The sequence below is a fragment of the Dioscorea cayenensis genome, chromosome 19 (genome assembly GCF_009730915.1).
Source record: "Dioscorea cayenensis subsp. rotundata cultivar TDr96_F1 chromosome 19, TDr96_F1_v2_PseudoChromosome.rev07_lg8_w22 25.fasta, whole genome shotgun sequence".
Classification (NCBI taxonomy): Eukaryota; Viridiplantae; Streptophyta; class Magnoliopsida; order Dioscoreales; family Dioscoreaceae; genus Dioscorea; species Dioscorea cayenensis.
Window position 1 is genome coordinate 27,842,935 of NC_052489.1, and position 18,446 is coordinate 27,861,380.

The 18,446-nt window shown below is 37.5% G+C and overlaps 4 protein-coding genes across 6 annotated transcripts; 2 read left to right on the top strand and 2 right to left on the bottom strand.

Moving 5' to 3' along the window:
- Positions 1-765: 765 nt before the first annotated feature.
- On the bottom strand, positions 766-4,437 carry LOC120283290. 2 transcript variants are annotated; one of them, XM_039289932.1, is made up of 4 exons: positions 4,201-4,285; positions 3,983-4,105; positions 3,387-3,496; positions 766-1,542 (listed from the first exon to the last, which is right to left on the bottom strand). In XM_039289932.1, the coding sequence occupies exons 3-4, from the start codon at positions 3,481-3,483 to the stop codon at positions 1,316-1,318; spliced, it is 324 nt and encodes a 107-aa protein (XP_039145866.1). In that variant the 5' UTR covers positions 3,484-3,496; positions 3,983-4,105; positions 4,201-4,285; the 3' UTR covers positions 766-1,315. The 2 variants fall into 2 exon arrangements, with proteins under 2 accessions (XP_039145866.1, XP_039145865.1); XM_039289931.1 differs by lacking the exon at positions 3,983-4,105 and having other exon boundaries at positions 771-1,542; positions 4,201-4,437.
- A 461-nt stretch (positions 4,438-4,898) lies between these two features.
- On the top strand, positions 4,899-9,905 carry LOC120250168 (GTP-binding protein ERG). 2 transcript variants are annotated; one of them, XM_039258954.1, is made up of 9 exons: positions 4,899-5,452; positions 5,726-5,815; positions 6,161-6,309; positions 6,735-6,893; positions 6,976-7,042; positions 8,113-8,220; positions 8,291-8,430; positions 8,738-8,861; positions 9,393-9,905. In XM_039258954.1, exons 1-8 carry the CDS (start codon positions 4,961-4,963, stop codon positions 8,835-8,837), a joined length of 1,305 nt encoding a protein of 434 aa, XP_039114888.1. In that variant the 5' UTR covers positions 4,899-4,960; the 3' UTR covers positions 8,838-8,861; positions 9,393-9,905. The 2 variants fall into 2 exon arrangements, with proteins under 2 accessions (XP_039114888.1, XP_039114890.1); XM_039258956.1 differs by having other exon boundaries at positions 9,401-9,905.
- A 602-nt stretch (positions 9,906-10,507) lies between these two features.
- Positions 10,508-11,848, top strand: LOC120250402 (protein UNUSUAL FLORAL ORGANS). Its single transcript, XM_039259219.1, has one exon. The coding sequence runs from the start codon at positions 10,523-10,525 to the stop codon at positions 11,726-11,728; it is 1,206 nt and encodes a 401-aa protein (XP_039115153.1). The 5' UTR covers positions 10,508-10,522; the 3' UTR covers positions 11,729-11,848.
- A 5,541-nt stretch (positions 11,849-17,389) lies between these two features.
- On the bottom strand, positions 17,390-18,368 carry LOC120250055 (36.4 kDa proline-rich protein-like). Its single transcript, XM_039258807.1, has one exon. It carries the CDS (start codon positions 18,203-18,205, stop codon positions 17,603-17,605), a length of 603 nt encoding a protein of 200 aa, XP_039114741.1. The 5' UTR covers positions 18,206-18,368; the 3' UTR covers positions 17,390-17,602.
- Positions 18,369-18,446: the final 78 nt, after the last annotated feature.

Sequence of the window (18,446 nt, forward strand, 5' to 3'; positions counted from 1 at the left end):
ATGCGTTGCATTTACTACCCATAAAATTTTGCTCAATGTCGTAGACTTTGTCCATGATGTACATCTGCTAGAATAATGCATTTATTAAGAAATTTCTGCTTGATGTTGAACCCTTGCAATTTAAAAAGACCATACGAGAGATATACTTGAGAGAATTCTTGCTTGACTAATTGTTAAGCCGCAAGATAACTAGAATGTGAATTTGCTACCAAGAGCAATGCATGACATTTGCTATCCAAAAAATATTACTTGGCTTTGTAGACTCTGTCCACAATGTACATCTGCTATCTAAAATAATGCATTTACTACTTAGAAAACTTCTTGCTTAACTATTCAAGGGGCAAGATATCAAAAATGTGTATTTGCTGCCTAGAATGATGCATCACATGTGCTACCCAAAAATTCTTCTTTGGGTTACACTTTGCGATCAAACAAGACCCTGTAAAAAGAGACACTTTGTCAAGGGCAAAATATTGAAAGATGTGTATTTTCGATATAGAGTGGTTTAATTTGATGAATATGCTCAGGAGTTGAAAGTCCGCAATCTGGCGAGCCCCAAGCTCCTGCAAGAGAGACACTAAAGAAAAACTTGTATGGATATAGTTGCCCCTTATCAAAGGGTAAGATATCAAGGATGTGCATTTCCAACCCAGAGTGGTCCAATTTAGTAGTGTAAATGCTAATTATTATATAGAGCTGCAGATAAACAAACAGCAGAGAAGATGAGCATCCACAACAAATAACCTGATTTAGATTGGTCAAGATATTTGATCTGGTGCTTGTAGACATTGAAGAACTTGAAAATAGTTGGCAGAATGAATCAATCATCAGAGCATTTGCCTCAAAGAAATAAAAACTCTTTGGCTGGAAATGGCAGTAGACTGCACGTAAAACTACATGCATTAATGCACAGTAGCACATGGGAAGATTCCAGCTAAGCTTTCTACAATAGTTCTCATATCGCCAGTCAACTCATTTGATTCACAAAACTTTGATATAAAACTTTAGTAAATAAATGGCTCATATATCTTGAGCACAAACCAAATATCAGAGATTGAAATAATGAATTTGTAGAGAGCACAGTAAACCATTGCCAGAAAAACAGTTCAAGGGGAACTGTTGAAAAAGCCGTTTTTCAGGTCAAAGCTCTCATCCTAAGATTGCCCTTTGTAATCACCAACATTGGGCACGGCAAGGTGCAGATCTGACCATTCAAAACTACAGGTAATGCTGATGAGCTCAAAAACAATATGTATCTTCTCAATGGGATTTGACCTCAGCCAACACAAAGCAGAGGCAACATCATGATAATTCTTTACTCCACCTTATCACGGGTTTCAGAAGTTTCACTGGCCATTGAACCAGAAGGTTGGGTTATGCTCCTTCTGGCTTCAGCTAAGAAGGTTGGATCTGGCTGGGGCTCCTGATTAGTTGGTTCCTTCATGGCCATAATGATGTATAATGCAATAACAAAATTCACAGATATCACAGCGAGAAATCCACTTATAAGCGTCTGGGATGATGATGAGAGCTGACTGGAACCTGTTTCAACACGTAAGAGAAGCCTTCGTTAGTAGAGCTGAAAAAGTTCACTCATTATTGGAGAAATTATATAGCTGAATTTACAAAAAATCATTTGAATTTTATATATCTATATAGGAATTTCAAAACAACACATTATTGGAAACATACGCATATTGTTATCAAACATATAAAGAAAACAAGACCAATGAATGCGTACATGGATTGTGTACACAAACATAACATGTGAATACAGAAAATCACAAAAAAGAGCAGGGTAGTATTCAACCAAACACTTATCATTGTCTCTACAATTAAAAAAATGTGATCCAACAATGTGAGAAATAAATAGGGGAAGCATGTGGCAGAACACCAGAAAGTACATTTCTGGCATGATAAAAGGATTTAGTATGTCAAGTAACCAAGCACTTATCATTGTATATACAATTAAGAAACATAACAAATCAGTGTGTGAAATACACAGGGAAATCATGCGGCAGAACATCAGAAAGTGCAAAAGCATTTTTGGCATGATAAAAGGATTTTGCACGTCAAGTAACTAAACACTTTTCATTGTATGTGCAATTAAGAAATGCAATCCACCGATGTGAGAAATAAATAGGGAAGGAATACAGCAGAACATCAGAAAGTGATAAACATGTCCGGCATGAGAAAAAGATTTTGTGTGCCAAGTGACCAAACACTTTCCACATGATGTGCAATTACAAAAGGTGATCCGTTAATTTAAAAAAAAAAAAGGGAAAAGAATATTGTGTGCCAAATAGCTAAACACGTATTATATAGGCAATTAAGAAATATGATCCACTGGTGTGAGAAATATAAAGGGAAATGAATAAAACAGAACACTAGAAAGAATGTTTAAATCAAAAATAAATAAATAAATAAATACATTAGTAAGCAGGAAACATCTCTGGCATAAAAAGAGATTTTGTGGAACAAGTAATTTGGGCATGCACCAACATCCCTTTCCCTTCTTAACCAATAATTATCAAGAAACAGTAGGTCCACACCCTGCCTTTTCTTTTCCCCCAAAGTTTTGTATTGCAATCAATAGTTGTATTGCAAACTACTGCAACAAAAGCATCTAGAAGAATCTCTCAAGCAGATAGAAGTGGCATATAAAACAGGAAGTTAAGCATCAAAATTATAGAGCATCCTCCTTTGTTTTTGCAGCTTCTGTAAAAATAAATTTTAGAAATGTTGACAAGATGAGAAACATTCTGAAGAACTCACGTGTAAGGCTGTCAGCAATGCAAGAAATGCCTCGCACATGATTAGTCATTTTCTGGGCATTATAAGGTTGATAGTCAAGGTGCTTTTCGAAGCAAAAGATAACAAAAAAAATGATGGTGTGAGGTTCCATGGTTGAAGTTACCAATAAGCAGGCAACATGCCCATTCATAGCTATTAGGATAATCTTCAATGGATAAATCGCGATATAGTACAACAGAAATAAGCAATATAACTTTGTAGTTCCACACAAACTGACACCGCAAATAACTGTCAGTCCTTTAGCGTTGCTCTCAGTGTACAGAATACCATAATGGTTAAAACTACCGCAACAAACTAGGATGGATAGTGTTGTTGAATTTTTTGTTGTTTTCCATGAAAGCATCAATCTGTGATTCTCATGTAAGTGAGAAAATCAAAGCAGTGGATCAAGAAGAGATTAGTTTGCAAACAAAAATAAGTCTATACATAAAACAAGGGCAATAAGAAACTATGTTGAAGCAGAAGGGCAACCATAACATGAGCAAAGCTGAAAGACATCTCCTATAAACTAAAAACAGCATAAAACCTAACTGCCAGCCAAATCTCAAATAATGAAGGGGAGAAGACTATACCAGGAAATATATGATGATTAAAACCATAGATTATAGCGATTGGAACCATCCACATGATTATGGATGTAAGAAAGAACTTCTGAACTACTCCTGCCATAGCTTCCAGTGGGCTGGATAAAGGAAACAACATAGAGCATGATATTCCATTTCCCATTAGAGCAAAACAGCAATTCATAATCATTACTAGACGATATATTAACAAAAAAATCATCCCAAGCTTATATTTCCATCATCACCAATACAAACAAAGCACAAACCAAAGAAAAAAAAAAAAGACTTTGCCAAGCATCTATATGTTAATACAATAATCCCTTCTAGTAATCTATTCTTAAATTATGACAAACATCTGATAATCATGTATCAGATAACAGACAAACATCTATTACAAGCTCGGATGTAAGAGATTCATAGTGACATATGAACATACAAAATCAACATGGCTGCAATAACAACAACAAAGCAACAAACTAAAATCTTATATCAACCAAATAAACAAAAAAGGCAACAAAGCATGCTCAAGCTGATGTTACAAGCATCTGATAAGAAGTTCTGTGCAAAATCAAAATTTATGAGGAGTTTAGTATAGAAAATCTTACAAAAGCCCTATAATAGCGTTACTAGTTTTAACTCTTTCTAGTTTCTCCCCTCACTCGGGGCTTGCCACCCGTCACCGTCATCTCCGTCCTACATTCACTGATCTGTGACTAAATTCCAACTTCCTACCAACAGGAATCCTTATATGCCACAGAAAATCATTGCATAGTAGCTGTTTCATTAAAGAATTGCCTCCAATCATTAGATTATCAACTCATACCTGAAGATAAAGGGCTGCAGAGATGAAGAAAGAGAGCAAGATCTAGAAAAGCTCAACGTGGTACTCCCCCTCCTAAGTCTTCCAGTCGGAAGCTTCTCTTGATCCAAGTCACCCGCCTTCTCACCAGGATCGCCCAAGTTTCGGCGAGGTTTAGGGTTCCGGCGATCAGCGCTCCCACAAAATGGAAAACCAGAGAAAGGGAAGCTGAACACCGGCGGGACATATAATGAGGGTAGCATCAGCCATCAGGTATTACTGACCGTTAGCGGATCGGATTTGCTCAACGATATCGGATCCAAACAAAAATCCATGATCCTTGAAATTTATAATTATTAGCTTTATTTATTATGCATTAGCATTAGTATTATTATGATTAATTATTTGGGATTTTATATATATATATATTATCCACAGGCTGTTAGTGGATCGGATCTGCTAGAAAACTATCGGATCTAAAACATCATTCCCTAATATGGTAAATTATCAAGCATTCACTAGCCGTTAGCGGATCAAATCTACGTAATAATAATAATATCATTTAGCGGATCGGATCCGCAACTGGCCGCTAGTGGATCGGATGATCTTTCCAAAAACAGTATCGGATCTTAAAAATCATTGCGTTTCGGATCGCCGGCCGTTAGCGGATCGGATCTTCAAAAACACTATCGGGTCTCTGAATGCCCACCCGTCCTAAAACCCTTAACTCCAAAGCCCTTCGTCTCTCTCGCCCACCCTTGTCCTGCCCCTGCGTTCGAGAGGGATGATACCTCTTCGAGCCGTCAGGCGGCTCCTCTTCTCCTCTCCCGCCCTCTCCTCCTCTTCGACAACCAAGCTCAATCTCATACCTTTAGCTCGCTTCTCCGCCACCCAGCCCCATCCCGATGACCACTCCATTGCCGAAGAGTCGCCGGACTTTGACAGCAGAGAGTTGTCCTTACCCTACTCTCCCTCCCCATCGCCGGCCCCTGAACGAACCCCTACCTGGAACGAGGCCTATCGTGCTAAGGCCGACCAAGTGCTGTACGGCCGCCCAAATCCCACCACGGCTGCGGTGAAGCAGAAGGAAGTAGAAAAGGAGGAGGACAATGAAAGGGCGACTATTCTCGCCAGAGCTCTCCTTGAGGCTGCACTTGCACCTCCCGATGATGTTGAGGATGAGGATTTGATCGTGAAGGAGGAAGATCAACGCTCGCTTTCGGTTGGGATTATTGGCGCTCCCAATGCTGGGAAGTCATCCTTGACCAATTTCATGGTTAGTTCAACTCCTTTGCATTTATGAATTTCGATTTGGCTTCTATGAATATCAGTTAAAGCATTCTGAAGCTTATTGATTATAGTAATCATTTTAATCTTGTTCTTTGAATATGTTCTGGTTATCACTGCAATTGTAGTTTAGGGGAAAAAATAGTGAAAATGTATTGTTTGATAAAAATTATAGAGAATTGATATGTTTTGTCCTGTGAATGCACCTATGTTATCTGCAAATTTCCTATTTCTTCAACCTAATGCTGTGTTGGGGATTCAGGTTGGAGCAAAAGTTGCTGCTGTTTCAAGGAAGACTAACACAACCACTCACGAAGTGTTGGGAGTGATAACCAAAGCAAACACTCAGATAGTAAGCTATACTCATTTTTAATATTGCAATGGTCAAGATCTTCTGAAACTATAATTGCGTGCTGCTCGCTGTAAATATTTGGTTGATTATGGTTTTTTTATGCATGTATGGTTCCTTTAGTAGCTTCTTTGCGACATTGTTTGCAAACAGAATGATGCATCGATATGTCATACCATGATTAATAATTGAAAGAATTAGCTTACTAAGAAAAGAATAGTTACAATAGGCCATTAAGATGGTTAATCTTCTCTAGTGTGTGGCTCCATGTCAATCTTGTTTTTCTTATTTTATCTGCATTTGTTGTACTTGTTGTTAAAAAGGTTTTGTACTAACCCTTCTCTGTAGTGTCTATTTGACACTCCAGGCCTCATGATTGGGCACCATGGATACCCTTACAAGACAGATGTAAAAGTTCGTGTGGAAAGTGCTTGGAGCTCTATTGAACTATATGATTTACTGATAGTAATTTTTGATGTCAACAGGCATCTTACCATGTAAGTGTTTGTTGAATTGCCATCGTCTTGTTTCTCTTATTTGTTTGGATAAATTTTCCAGGGACCATGTTATTCTTCCACTAGCTCTATAACTCCATGATGTCCCTAGTTAAAATTAATCATGATTTCCCAATTTTTGTCTGGGTTTATTGCTGAAATATGCTGATTATTTGTGGCATTGGTACAATAAAAGATGCATTGTTATATCCTATCAAAGTTTGATCCTGATGGAAATCACCTCTATTCAAGACCATAAGCAACTAGTTATTCTCCTTGATCTCTCATGTATGAGTGGCCACATAAAACCAAATAAGGAATCTTGTATGTGGTAATCTTTGCTTTTTTTTTAATTTCTTTTGAGTATTCATTGCCATTTGGTAGTTGATAAGGTTGAATAATTGCCTGAATTGTACCCATTTATGTAGGCCTGATACTAGGGTTACAAAGTTAATTAGCAGACTAGGAGCACAGGCTCAGGTCAAGCAAAAACGAATTTTATGCATGAACAAAGTTGATCTTGTTGAGGACAAGAAAGACTTGTTAAAAGTTGCCAAAGAATTTGAAGATCTTCCAGGATATGAGAGGTAAGTCAATAGTTTTTCTTAAATTTGAATTTTCATGCTCAAACAGTTACATGTGTGTTCTGTTTCCTTTCTTGTCTTACAGATACTTCATGATATCTGGACTAAATGGTTCAGGAGTGAAAGATCTTGTACAATATTTGATGGATCAGGTATCATTTTTGTGTCTAGCATATTCAGAAATAAACAGAGCTAAGTGTTATCTTCTATCTATTCCTAGTCCTAGAGTCAATAGCAAGGTCTTATAACTGGAGTAGTACATGATAAACTGATCTATTCAATTTTTATTTTTTTTTCATTATTTTTCATTAGCGGAGAGGTTCCTGCACTTCACTAACGTCATGTATATCCTTTTTTATTCCTATATCGTGATTTTAATCATTTAGTATCAGCTCCACTCCTACATCGCATGAATATCCTAGACCTAAAGGCTTATTTATTATGCTGCAACCGTGTCGGATGAGCACCTAGCTTCGCATGACTACATTTTAGGTTTATGATCAAAATCATCTGATAGATGGAAAAGTTTAATTTTGAAAGCTTTTCATTCCAGCTCTTATTCATTCTCTATATAGTGGATAGCATGCCCGATCTTAACTGCAACCTTACAAATGAGCTGGACATCTGTTGAGTGTAGACTTTATATACAAGTATTATGATAACGTGTGCTTTGAGAATACGTCATTCCAAAAATAAATAAATAAATAAAGTTGTGTTAAATAGATGTATTCCAGTGAAAGACGTTTGGTAAAACCAGGTTGGGGAAAAAGTTGAATAATTCAGCAATCACACCAAGAAAATTGATTAAACAGAAAACTAAATGAAACTTAATTATTGTCTGAAGGACTAAATAATGTGAGAAATCAAATTTCAGGTTGACCTTTTAAAAATGATGAATGTTCTTTGCTGAACCGCCTCGATAGAGTCCAAAAACTAGTTAAAAAAGTTTGACATATGTTTGATATAATTGAGATAAGGAGACACTAATTGACATTATTCAAAGTGAAATAAGAAATGCTGTTTATTTTTATAGCTATTGCATTATAACATATTTGGACTTTTTCTTCACAGTTGAATAAATGAACTCAAAAGAAAAAAAATATATTTTTTATTGGCACCTTAGCAGCTCAGATAGTAATCTAGCTCCTTTACTTGGTCTCTCTGGTTACTGTCTTCATTTTGTTATGCGCAACATAGACGTATCTGTTTTCTGCATGCATAGGCCGTGAAAAGACCTTGGGATGAAGATCCTATTGTCATGAGTGAGGAAATGATGAAAAATATATCTTTGGAGGTCGTTCGAGAGAAAATGCTTAACCATATCCATCAAGTAAGATACCTGTATCTAGTGAGGCTTATATCTGTAATGGGTGTTTATTTCTAATATAGCCTTATTTCAGGAAATCCCATATGTCATTGATCACTGCTTGATGGACTGGAAAGAACTAAGAGATGGTTCACTTCGGGTGGAGCAGCACTTCATTACCCCAAAAGAAAGGCAACGACAGATTCTTATTGGAAAGAATGGCTCTAAGATAGGGTACTGGTTTCTGAGTTCATCATGATATTTTTATGTCTTAGCAAGCCAATTCTTACTTTAGAGATAGCTTGTTGTGACTGAAATCATTTGATTGTTCTCTTTGTATATATGCTAACATATCTCACTTTATTTTGCAAGCCAGTGAACTTCATCACATTTATATCAAAGTCATTCTTGTTATGTGGATTTGCTGCTTGTGTACATGCAAATGATGAGTCTATACTTTTTATATAAATGTTGTGTGACATTTGGCTAATCTGTAGATGATTTATCAAGCTTTGTTTTTATGCCAATATGTGATGTACAGGAGAATAGGCATAGAAGCAAATGAGGAGCTGAGATCTATTTTTAAAAGAGAGGTGCATCTCATTCTTCGAGTTAAAGTAGCTAAAAAGAAGGGCGGCTGAAGCCATCCTGGTGACATTCAGCAGGTGCATATTCTCTAAACCCTATTTGTTTTAATCTTTATCTAGTCTCATGTCAAAAAAGCCATCTGCCTTTTGAAAAGCACCACCCATAACTTAATGGAATCTCAAAGCATGCCAATCCTATCTGTACAACGGATAGAATGTTTTGAACTGCTGCCCATCCATACAAAACACACTATTTATGTTTTTTCTGTCTTGCTTTTGAAGGTCATAACCATTCACTTGATCATTTTTAACTGGTTATTCATCATTTACTGATATTAAACACAAAGATGCTTACTGCTGATCTGTTTTGGGCTACATTTATTCTTATCCTTTTAAATCCAACTTTGAAGTAAAATATGAGTGTGGTAGGAATAATCATCACAATTACAAGTAGATGATTTTTCAATGTTTTCATCCTAATTTGTCCGGTTTACATATATACTTCTGAAAATGGAAGAAGTCATATGTTTGATCTTGATTATATAAGCAACAATCTCTTTGTTTGGTTTAACTTCTAGCTCTTTTAATGATTTATAGCTAATGTTCTAGCTTTGCAGTCCATGTGGCTACTTTGACACTGCACAGTGTCATATATTAAGGTTTAGACAGATTCATATCTTGAATTACACGTCTACGACGAAGCCTGTCACAGTGGGTGTGCTCTTGAATCTGCTCTAGCTGGTATGATGAATCAAAGCTTTTGCAAATAAAGGAGCTAGTGAACCAGTCTCCTCTAGTCACTTGAAGTTGTCCAATGAGAGTTCATGAGTGAAATCAGTGATTCATCTCATATTTGGCTATCAGGAACTGTTTTGTATCGGCTCTATGATCTGTTTGGCGAGAAAAACATCCTTCCTAAATTTTCGACTGAGTCTTTGCTGGAGATCTAATTGCAGTACTTGGTGTATACTTTCTTTCATAGTATAAGCTATCTCTTGATAAATCCCTCAGAATATGTTGGTATAGTTGAATAGCAATATATAGCACTTTGTCATAAACTTATTGTCCGAACTGTGTATCATGAAAAGAGCTCACATTTATTATTATTATTATTATTATTTTGAAGGTGAAAATTCTTTCCTTAAGCGTAATTTCCTGAAAGAAATGATGAAGCTTTTTAGAGAGCTGAGAACAGAAAACCAAAATAAGAATCCCCAAATAGCATTCTTCTTGTTTGTAGCCCCTCAATCCAGCATAAGTAAACTAATATCATATGCAAGAAAAATGTTGGCGTGTATGCAAGGGGGTGTCTAGACTGATTAATGAGTGAAAGGGTTGACTCCAGAAGACGGAAGAAGAGAAGCTGACAACGATGCATCACATCGTTGGATGGGCCAACCAAGTATCAAACCAGAAACGAAGAAGCAAAGGATAGCCAACATCATAACAAATATAGTAAGTAAGAGGAGAACCGAAGTAACTGTGACTCTAGATCAAAAAGGAAATAAAACAAAACCATCCCCAGTTGTTTCCTCTTCCTCTACTTCACACTCCAATACTCTTCACGCCACTTTGACACATGAATAATGATCTCTCAGTCCTTTCTTTATTAACTCAAAATAATCCAAACCCAACTTCTTCTTTCTCTCTCCCTCCCCCTCCCTATATAAACAACCACTCTACCTTAACTTGAAAAATCACAAACAAAAAGAGATTCACAACAAACAAAAACCAAAACAATGGCTAGCCCATCAATGGCAATGGATCCTCGCATATGGAGAAACCTCCCACAAAATCTCTTAGACCGAATCCTCGCTTTCCTCCCACCACCTTCCTTCTTCCGCGCACGCGCTGTTTGCAAACGTTTATACTCCCTTATCTTCTCCGACACCTTCTTAGAAATGCACCTTCATCTCTCCCCATCCCTTCACTGGTTCCTCTTCTTCCCTTCAACTAACATCCCTACTCCAACAACCACCACCACCACTACCACCCCAACCACTCTCTCCACTGCCTTCCTCCTCAACACCAACGACAACACATGGCACCACCTTTCCTTCTCCTCCCTTATCCCTCCCAACTTCTCCCCCGCCGCCTCTTCCGGCGGCCTTCTCTGCTTCATCTCCACCACCCCCGGCCTTAAAACCCTCATCCTTTGCAACCCTTTATCCAAACTCATCTCCCAACTCCCTTCTTCTCTTCGCCCCCGTCTCTTCCCTTCCGTCGGCCTCACCGTAGGCCACTCCTCCTTCATCTGCGTCATCGCCGGCGACGATCTCATCTCCCCTTTCGCTGTCAAAAACCTCACTGCTGAAACCTTCCACGCTGATGGCCTCACTGGCTTCTACTCACCTTGGACCACCGCCAGTTCTCTCCCTCGTCTCTGCAACCTCGAGTCCGGCCTCATGCTCTTCATCTCCGGCCGCTTCTACTGCATGAACTACAGCCCGTTCAGTGTCCTCGCTTACGACGTCGCCTCCAACGACTGGTTCAAGATCCAAGCTCCCATGCGCCGCTTCCTCCGTTGCCCAAGCCTCGTCGACCTTGGCGGCCGCGTGGTCCTCGTCGCTGCCGTCGAGAAGAGCAAGCTCAACGTACCGAGGAGTCTCCGGCTATGGGTTCTCCAGCCTTGCGGCCGTGCTTGGGCTGAGCTTGATCGGATGCCGGCTGAGGTTTATAGGCAATTCAGTGAGGCTGAAGGTGGTCATGGGTTTGAGTGTGTTGGCCATGGCTGTCTCATAGTCATTACTATCAAAGACTCTAATGATATACTTCTCTTTAACTCTCACCGGAAAGTATGGTGGTGGGCGCCGCCGTGCCCGTTCTTGGACGTCCGGCAACGGCGTGGTTTGAGAGGTTTTGCTTATGAGCCTCGCTTGGCTACTCCTTCTGTTGGTCTTCTTGAAACTCCTACTTCCATCTCATTCCATGCTTTCAGTGCTTAATTAGTTCTATGGTTCTATGTTTCCATGTCTTTCTAGTTTGTCAGTTAGTTAGGGTTGGTTTGTTTTGGGGTCTCTTTCATTGGTTGCATGGGATGATATATTCCATGTTATGCTATGCTATGTGCTATGTGTGCTATGTGTTCTATGTGTGGGTATGTGCTATCTATATATTATATCTTATTATGCATAGTTTGTCATGCAATGTCTTGGTGTTGTTTGGTAAGTACAATGGTTCTTTTTAAAGGTAGGAGAAGAAGAAGAAGTAGAAGAATCATCTTGGTTGGAGTCACATGCATGGACAGAGAGACAACAGTAGTGAGACTAGTCCTTGATTGAAATTTGAACTTGCAAAAAGGTAGGATGTTTGATTATTAATTACATTTTTAAATTTTCATGCTTGAGAGAACCACTTGTGGAGTACAGACTACAGAGCAAAGATACGGTGGCTTCATGTGGACTGTCTAATTCCAATAATTATCGACCAGAGTTTTGTCTCGGACTCTTCAACTCTGGCTCTACTCATCTTTTTTTATGATGGTCTTCCTATAAATTATTACTTTCTTGTTTCATGTCTTGAGTTGAGACTAGACGTATCAGAGTATAGAGTTTGTCTCAGGCTCTAAAAGAATATTTGTATGATTCCAGATATCTTTTTCTGTGCGTTGAAAGCCATTTATTATATATGTTAAGCTGTATAGTGAATTTAATGTATCATATAGGTAAATTGGGAAGTTTACTTATTCTTTTTCTATACGTCTCTCTAAGAAAGGCCAGCTTGAGACCAAGTTAATTTATTTAATTTCACTGATATACTAAAACTTACATAATGTGAAAGTGAGTATTATTTGGCTAGAAGAATGCAGTAAAGGTAACAGCCTGCATGGGTCAGGAGGGTAAAATTCTATATTTGTGATGGTGGGTGAATTCCATGGTAACTCTACATGAAAAAAGAGAGAAAGCTTCCCAAAAAATTAATTGAGTCATTTATTGAGCATTTCACTTTCATTTGACCCCATGGTAACTTAAGCTCTTTCTTTTACTGCTGCAGCCCATACAATACTTACCCAGCACTTGTTCCAAGGTCGAAGATTGGTCTGCCATTGTCTTCAACCCTTGCTTCTGTGGTTGATTGTCTTGGCAGTAGCACACAATGCAATCTCTCCAAGCATGTGTGCATCTAACACACACACACACACACACACACACACACATGGCCCGTGACTATAGTAATATTTTTAATATCTCTTTTTTAAACCAAAAGAATGTATGATGAGCATTGAAGGAAAGAGAAAAAAAAAAGATGGAACTGAAACTTCAAAGTATATTTCATAGATTTAAGAGATTTCTGCATGACTTGTAGTTAGTGACAAAGGCTACAGCCCATCATTTCATGGACTGTTGGACATGTTACGGAGCTACGTTGGATTGTGGCTTTAGTTTGCCACGTAGGACGAAGTCCTGTTTGTGCTCTGACCTTCTCTGACTAAATGACAGTGGCACACCAAGATGGCAAACAGAAGAAACAAAAGAAAAACGAGAGAAGAAAATGAAATGAGCAAACAGAGACACTGTGGCAAATAGTTCTATAATAATCTCTTAAAAAGTCTAAAATTAAGAAAAACAACAAATAGTGGAATGGAAGCCAATGGAAGTCAGCATGCAGAGGCAGGGGGGAGAGTGCATAGTTGAATGCATGGTCCAGTGTGTCTGGTACAAGCCATACAGCACATTAACACTGACATTTTGCACACACTTCGGGAATATTTACTGTGCATTCTTATACACAAAACAAAGACACGTACTCGAACTTTGTGCACTCACCACCCCACACAGCAAGAATGATTCAATTATATATGTGCTCATTTAATTCCTAATTCCTAATCATAAACATTTTGATGAAAATATTATATGCATAAACATGATGAAATGAAGGACAGGAAATTGTAACGGCATCATCTGGTGCCTTTGGAAAACTTTTAGCGTGATTTGGATGGTCTTGATTGCCAGGGAATGAGCTAATCACAAACTTTCATTCCAAAGACAAACAAGGCCATGCTTTGTTTGGCTCATTCAAGCATCACCCTTTTGTGCACCTTTATATGATTTCTTTTATGATTTGTATATCGTTGACTGAGTACTTGCCGTATAATTAATTGTAAACTGCATACCCTTTCTCTCTCTCTCTCTCTCTCTCTCTTACACCCATACACAAACAAAATAAAATTAAAAATGTCAAAAAAAGGAAGCTTATCTAACTTTATTGGACATATATATATATATATATATATATCACTGTTACCTATACAGCCACGAAATCATATTTGTCCAATCATTTGTTCTAGACATTGTTAATTTATGAAATAATAATAGTTAAAACAATGATGATACCGATGATGATAATCAACGGCCAGGTAATTCCATTTCCCACCAGGCAAAAAGATCAGAATTGCCCCTTCAGCTTAAGTATGCATGAAATGAGCCAATTTCAAATGAATGCTGCCAATCAAAGAACATAAGTAGATACCTACTGGTGCACAACCTTTCACAAATTAACTTCAAATCATGTCTAAGTGTTTTGTCCTAGGTTCAAATGCATGATTAGCGCTTGAACTAAACATAAGTACTGAGGAGAACTTACAGAGATAACCCTTTCCAAGAACCAAATTGACCAATTTTTAATTTTCACAATCCAATTAATTAGAAGTAATTAATTGCATCTCACTCTCAAATTAACACATGCATTGAGACCTGTCTCCATCCACCTTAATTCCATTCAACATCCTCCATTTGATCTTTTCACTATGGTATTGACTATATTTAAAACCCGAGAACAAAACAACTTTGACACAAGACATCTCAAGGTGACGGTAATAATTCATAAAAAAAAAAAACAAAAAACAAAAAACAAAAGCCAATAGTAGAAGAATAACAAAAGCATGGTAGAATTCTTAGATGAAAATATTTCAGTGGGAAAACATATCTGAGGGCAGTGTACCCAACCCTAGCTGAATTCTATAACTAAATGTGTTACAGTTTGGTGACTGAAGTTTTGTTTTAAATTAATAGATGATTAGTAGTGAGACAAGTGGAGGGTCAAGATGTGTTCATCTAGTTTTTTGTTTCAAGTTCTTTTGTGTTTGTTGAATTGTAACTTAAGTTTTAAACTAATAGATGACTAGTCGGACAAATGGAGGGTCAGGATGAATTCATCACGTGTTTTGTTTCAAGTTCTAGGCAAGGTGGTGTTGTGTTGTTGAGTTGAGCTGAGTTGTTTGTTAAGTCAAGGGTAGTCTGGTCCTTTACTAGTTTATTAGGTTTATGTTTTTGTTTTCTCTCAAAATTGAGGAGCCCCTTTCATTGCTCTCTAAAATTAAAATTCTCAGCCCTTTACTATGTTTCCTCTGCAAACTGCAGCTCTAGTGTTGGCATGTAGTTTGTAAATATGCAAACTCGTAGGATTCAATTAGCACCTCTTGATCATAGTAGTAACAAGAGTGGCTCAAGTGTTGGCATGTAATTTGTATTTGTATCGTATTTGAACTTTGTTATTGATATTGAATATCGACTTAGTTTGTATTGTCCTTTAAATTTTTCTGTGTCTTTTGTAATTAATATCAAACATTGACTTTTATTTAAGCTTGTGTTGGACCGAATTTTTGGGTCCGCCACTGGTCTCTAGGCAAATGAGTAGCGTTGCACCTGAACGTGGGGTTTGTTGATGATGATGCTGGTGTCGGGCATCTTCTCGGCTTGGTAATTTTCTCGGTAGATCGAGAAATTTGGAGAAGCTTGGAGGTCACATTCTTCTCATCGACGCGAACAATGGCATCGCGTGCGGGATTCCAATAGCCGATCCAGCATTGACGGTGACCTCCATTGCATACTCCACCTTGTAGAGCAGATCTTACGGCGAGAAGCTAGATCATCCTCTGGCTATCGACCAGTGAGAAATTTTTGTTCCCGACAGAGGAGATCTATGGTGAAATTCTAGAGTTTAGAGATGCAATAAAATCCGTGGACATTAATTAGGGTTTGCATGAGAGCATACCTTCAAGAGAGAAACAGGAAGTAGAGTTTCTCACGTTCTTTGAGGAATTTTGAAGAATAACGAGATTGCGGGTGGTTACTTGTTACTTGGACAAAAGAAACAAAGAAAGGGAGGGTTGAAAACAGGTATGAATAAGGATCCGATTGGCTTGGATTTGACCTGATAACAGATGCTAAAATATTATAATAAACTTTGAGCTATTATGATAGAATCTTCTAACTTCAACCCGAAACCCTTGTCCCTGGTTGACGGTCCTTCGGCTGAATGATTAATTCTCAATACGAGCATATACCTAGCATTTGTCATTTTTATCAAAAAAAGAAAAATCTTTAAACTTAGAAAAACCATAAAGTTTGGATATATACACACACATTTTATATATATATATATATAGCGAGGGTTCGTCATCCACGAACTTTCGTAGATTCAACGTTCAACAGTCTTCATCATCCTATGTACGGTAAAAGAAATTCTCATATCATTGTTATTTATTGTGCTTATAAAAATGTGTTGTACAGTATTTTGATCTGAGCTATCCGATCATAATTGACACAATAACTCAATCAATTACAGCCGTTGAACTCTATTCTACTAGCGCAGTAGCACATACAGAAGTTAAAAAACCAAAATTTTGATATAAATCATCCTATCAGAATTGGTACAGTAACTCAATCAATCACTATCGTTGCTCTCTATTTCTATTAACATCTACAGTGAAAGCTAAAAAAACCAAACAGATAATTTAACGACACATTCATTCATAGTACAGGCTTCTAATACTCTCTCTCTCTTAATTTACTGTTGCTATCTTTGTCTACACCCATTTCTCGCTATCTCTCCCATCAATATCTTTTCTCTTTCATCTTTTAATCTGTGAGGATGCTTGACTTCTTATATATATATATATATATATATATTGACCAAGAGATTATTTCATCAATAATGATAAATTGGTGAAGAATTCTCAATCACCTTTTATATGAAAATTTTGTGATAATGTTTGTGAAAATTTTGTGATAATGTTTGTGAAGAATTTTATAAGAGACCACTTAAATGAATTTATGAAGTATTAGAAATTAAATGAAATTTAATCTTAGATGGCTTTTCAGTCATTTATCCCTCTTCATATTAGGACATTGCATTTGCTCAACTGTGTGATGAATATTAACTATACAGTCGTAGACCATATATGCATCAATCTTGATATGAGGTTTATAAATTAATTTTAAAAAAATAATTAAAAATGAAAAGAAAGAAATTATATTTTCTGATAAATTTATTATCATTATTTTAGCATTAATTTTTTTATTTTTTTATTTATTTGTAATAAATATGGGGCATGAACCTAGGACTATTTTAGTATTATTATCATTATTTTTTTATACTCAATTAGTCTTTTTTTCAAAAGAAATTAATTAGTTGGTCCTTTTTTAAAAGAATTTTTCTCTTCTTTTGAAATGGATTGTAACAGAGACCAATTTAAATCTATTACTCCAATCTAGTTTTCTGAAACTGAATATTATATATATAAATATATAAAGTAAATTAAGAGGAATTAAATTGTGGTTTATCCATCTCTGCTTATAAAAAACAAAACAAAACCAGAGGGAAAGTTAAAAAACAGAGCAACATATTAAATGCTGCTTCTTATTGGAATTATAATACGAAGAGAAGAGCTTTATGTTTTGAAAAGCTCCAACTCACTAGCAACAGTGCACACACAAGTATATATACAATACAACAACAAGAAACTGGAAACAAGCAAAGAAGAAGAAGAAGAAGAAGATGGACAAGTGATTGATGTTGAGTAGCAGATAAGCTTATAACTAAGCAGGACACTGGAAACCCTCAGGAGCATGCTTTTCACAATCAACAAGAAGCTGAAGAGCAATAGGCAACAATATATTGATATTAAGAAGCTTAGCTTTAATGGTGGTGCACAAGCAGATGGCTGCATCCAAATCTACAAGCCCAGATAGCACAGGGCAGCAAGTCTTCTTTGTGTCATTCCCGATGCCGATGTTGATCAGCCCACCCAAAAGGTCGACGCATGCGTCTAGTTTCAGCACGTCAATGGGGCATGTCCCTGCCGGAGACTTGGGTGGTGGTGGACATGGCACTGGTTTTGGTTTAGGTGGTGGTGGTGATGGTACTGGTTTAGGTGGTGGTGGAGGTGGTGGTGATGGTGTAGGTGGTGGTGGAGGTGGTGGGGATGGTTTGGGTGGTGGAGGAGGAGGAGGTGATGGTTTAGGTGGTGGTGGGCAAGGAACTGGTTTGGGTGGTGGAGGTGGTGGTATTTTCTTTGGAGGTGGTGGTGGTGGTGGTGATGTTTGGCAAACAGGGCATGCTTGAGAAGGGATGAGGAATGAGAACGTTAGGAAGAGGATGAAGAGGAAAAGAGAAAGAGAGGTCTTGGTCAAGCTTTCCATGTTTGTGACTTGTGAGCTTGATATTATTGCATGGGAAATGGAGACCGCTCTGATCAAGAGTTTTTATAGAGAGAGTTTTGTCTGATTTGAAGTGAATAGAAGGTATGGGTTAAACTCTGGTTCTTGTTTTTATAGTCATTGCTATCACTGATTTTTATAAGAATGCCTGGTTTGAATATTAATGGAAGGGAGTTCGACTTCTTAACAGTTTGGCTCTTTAGGAGAATTTTTCATGCACACA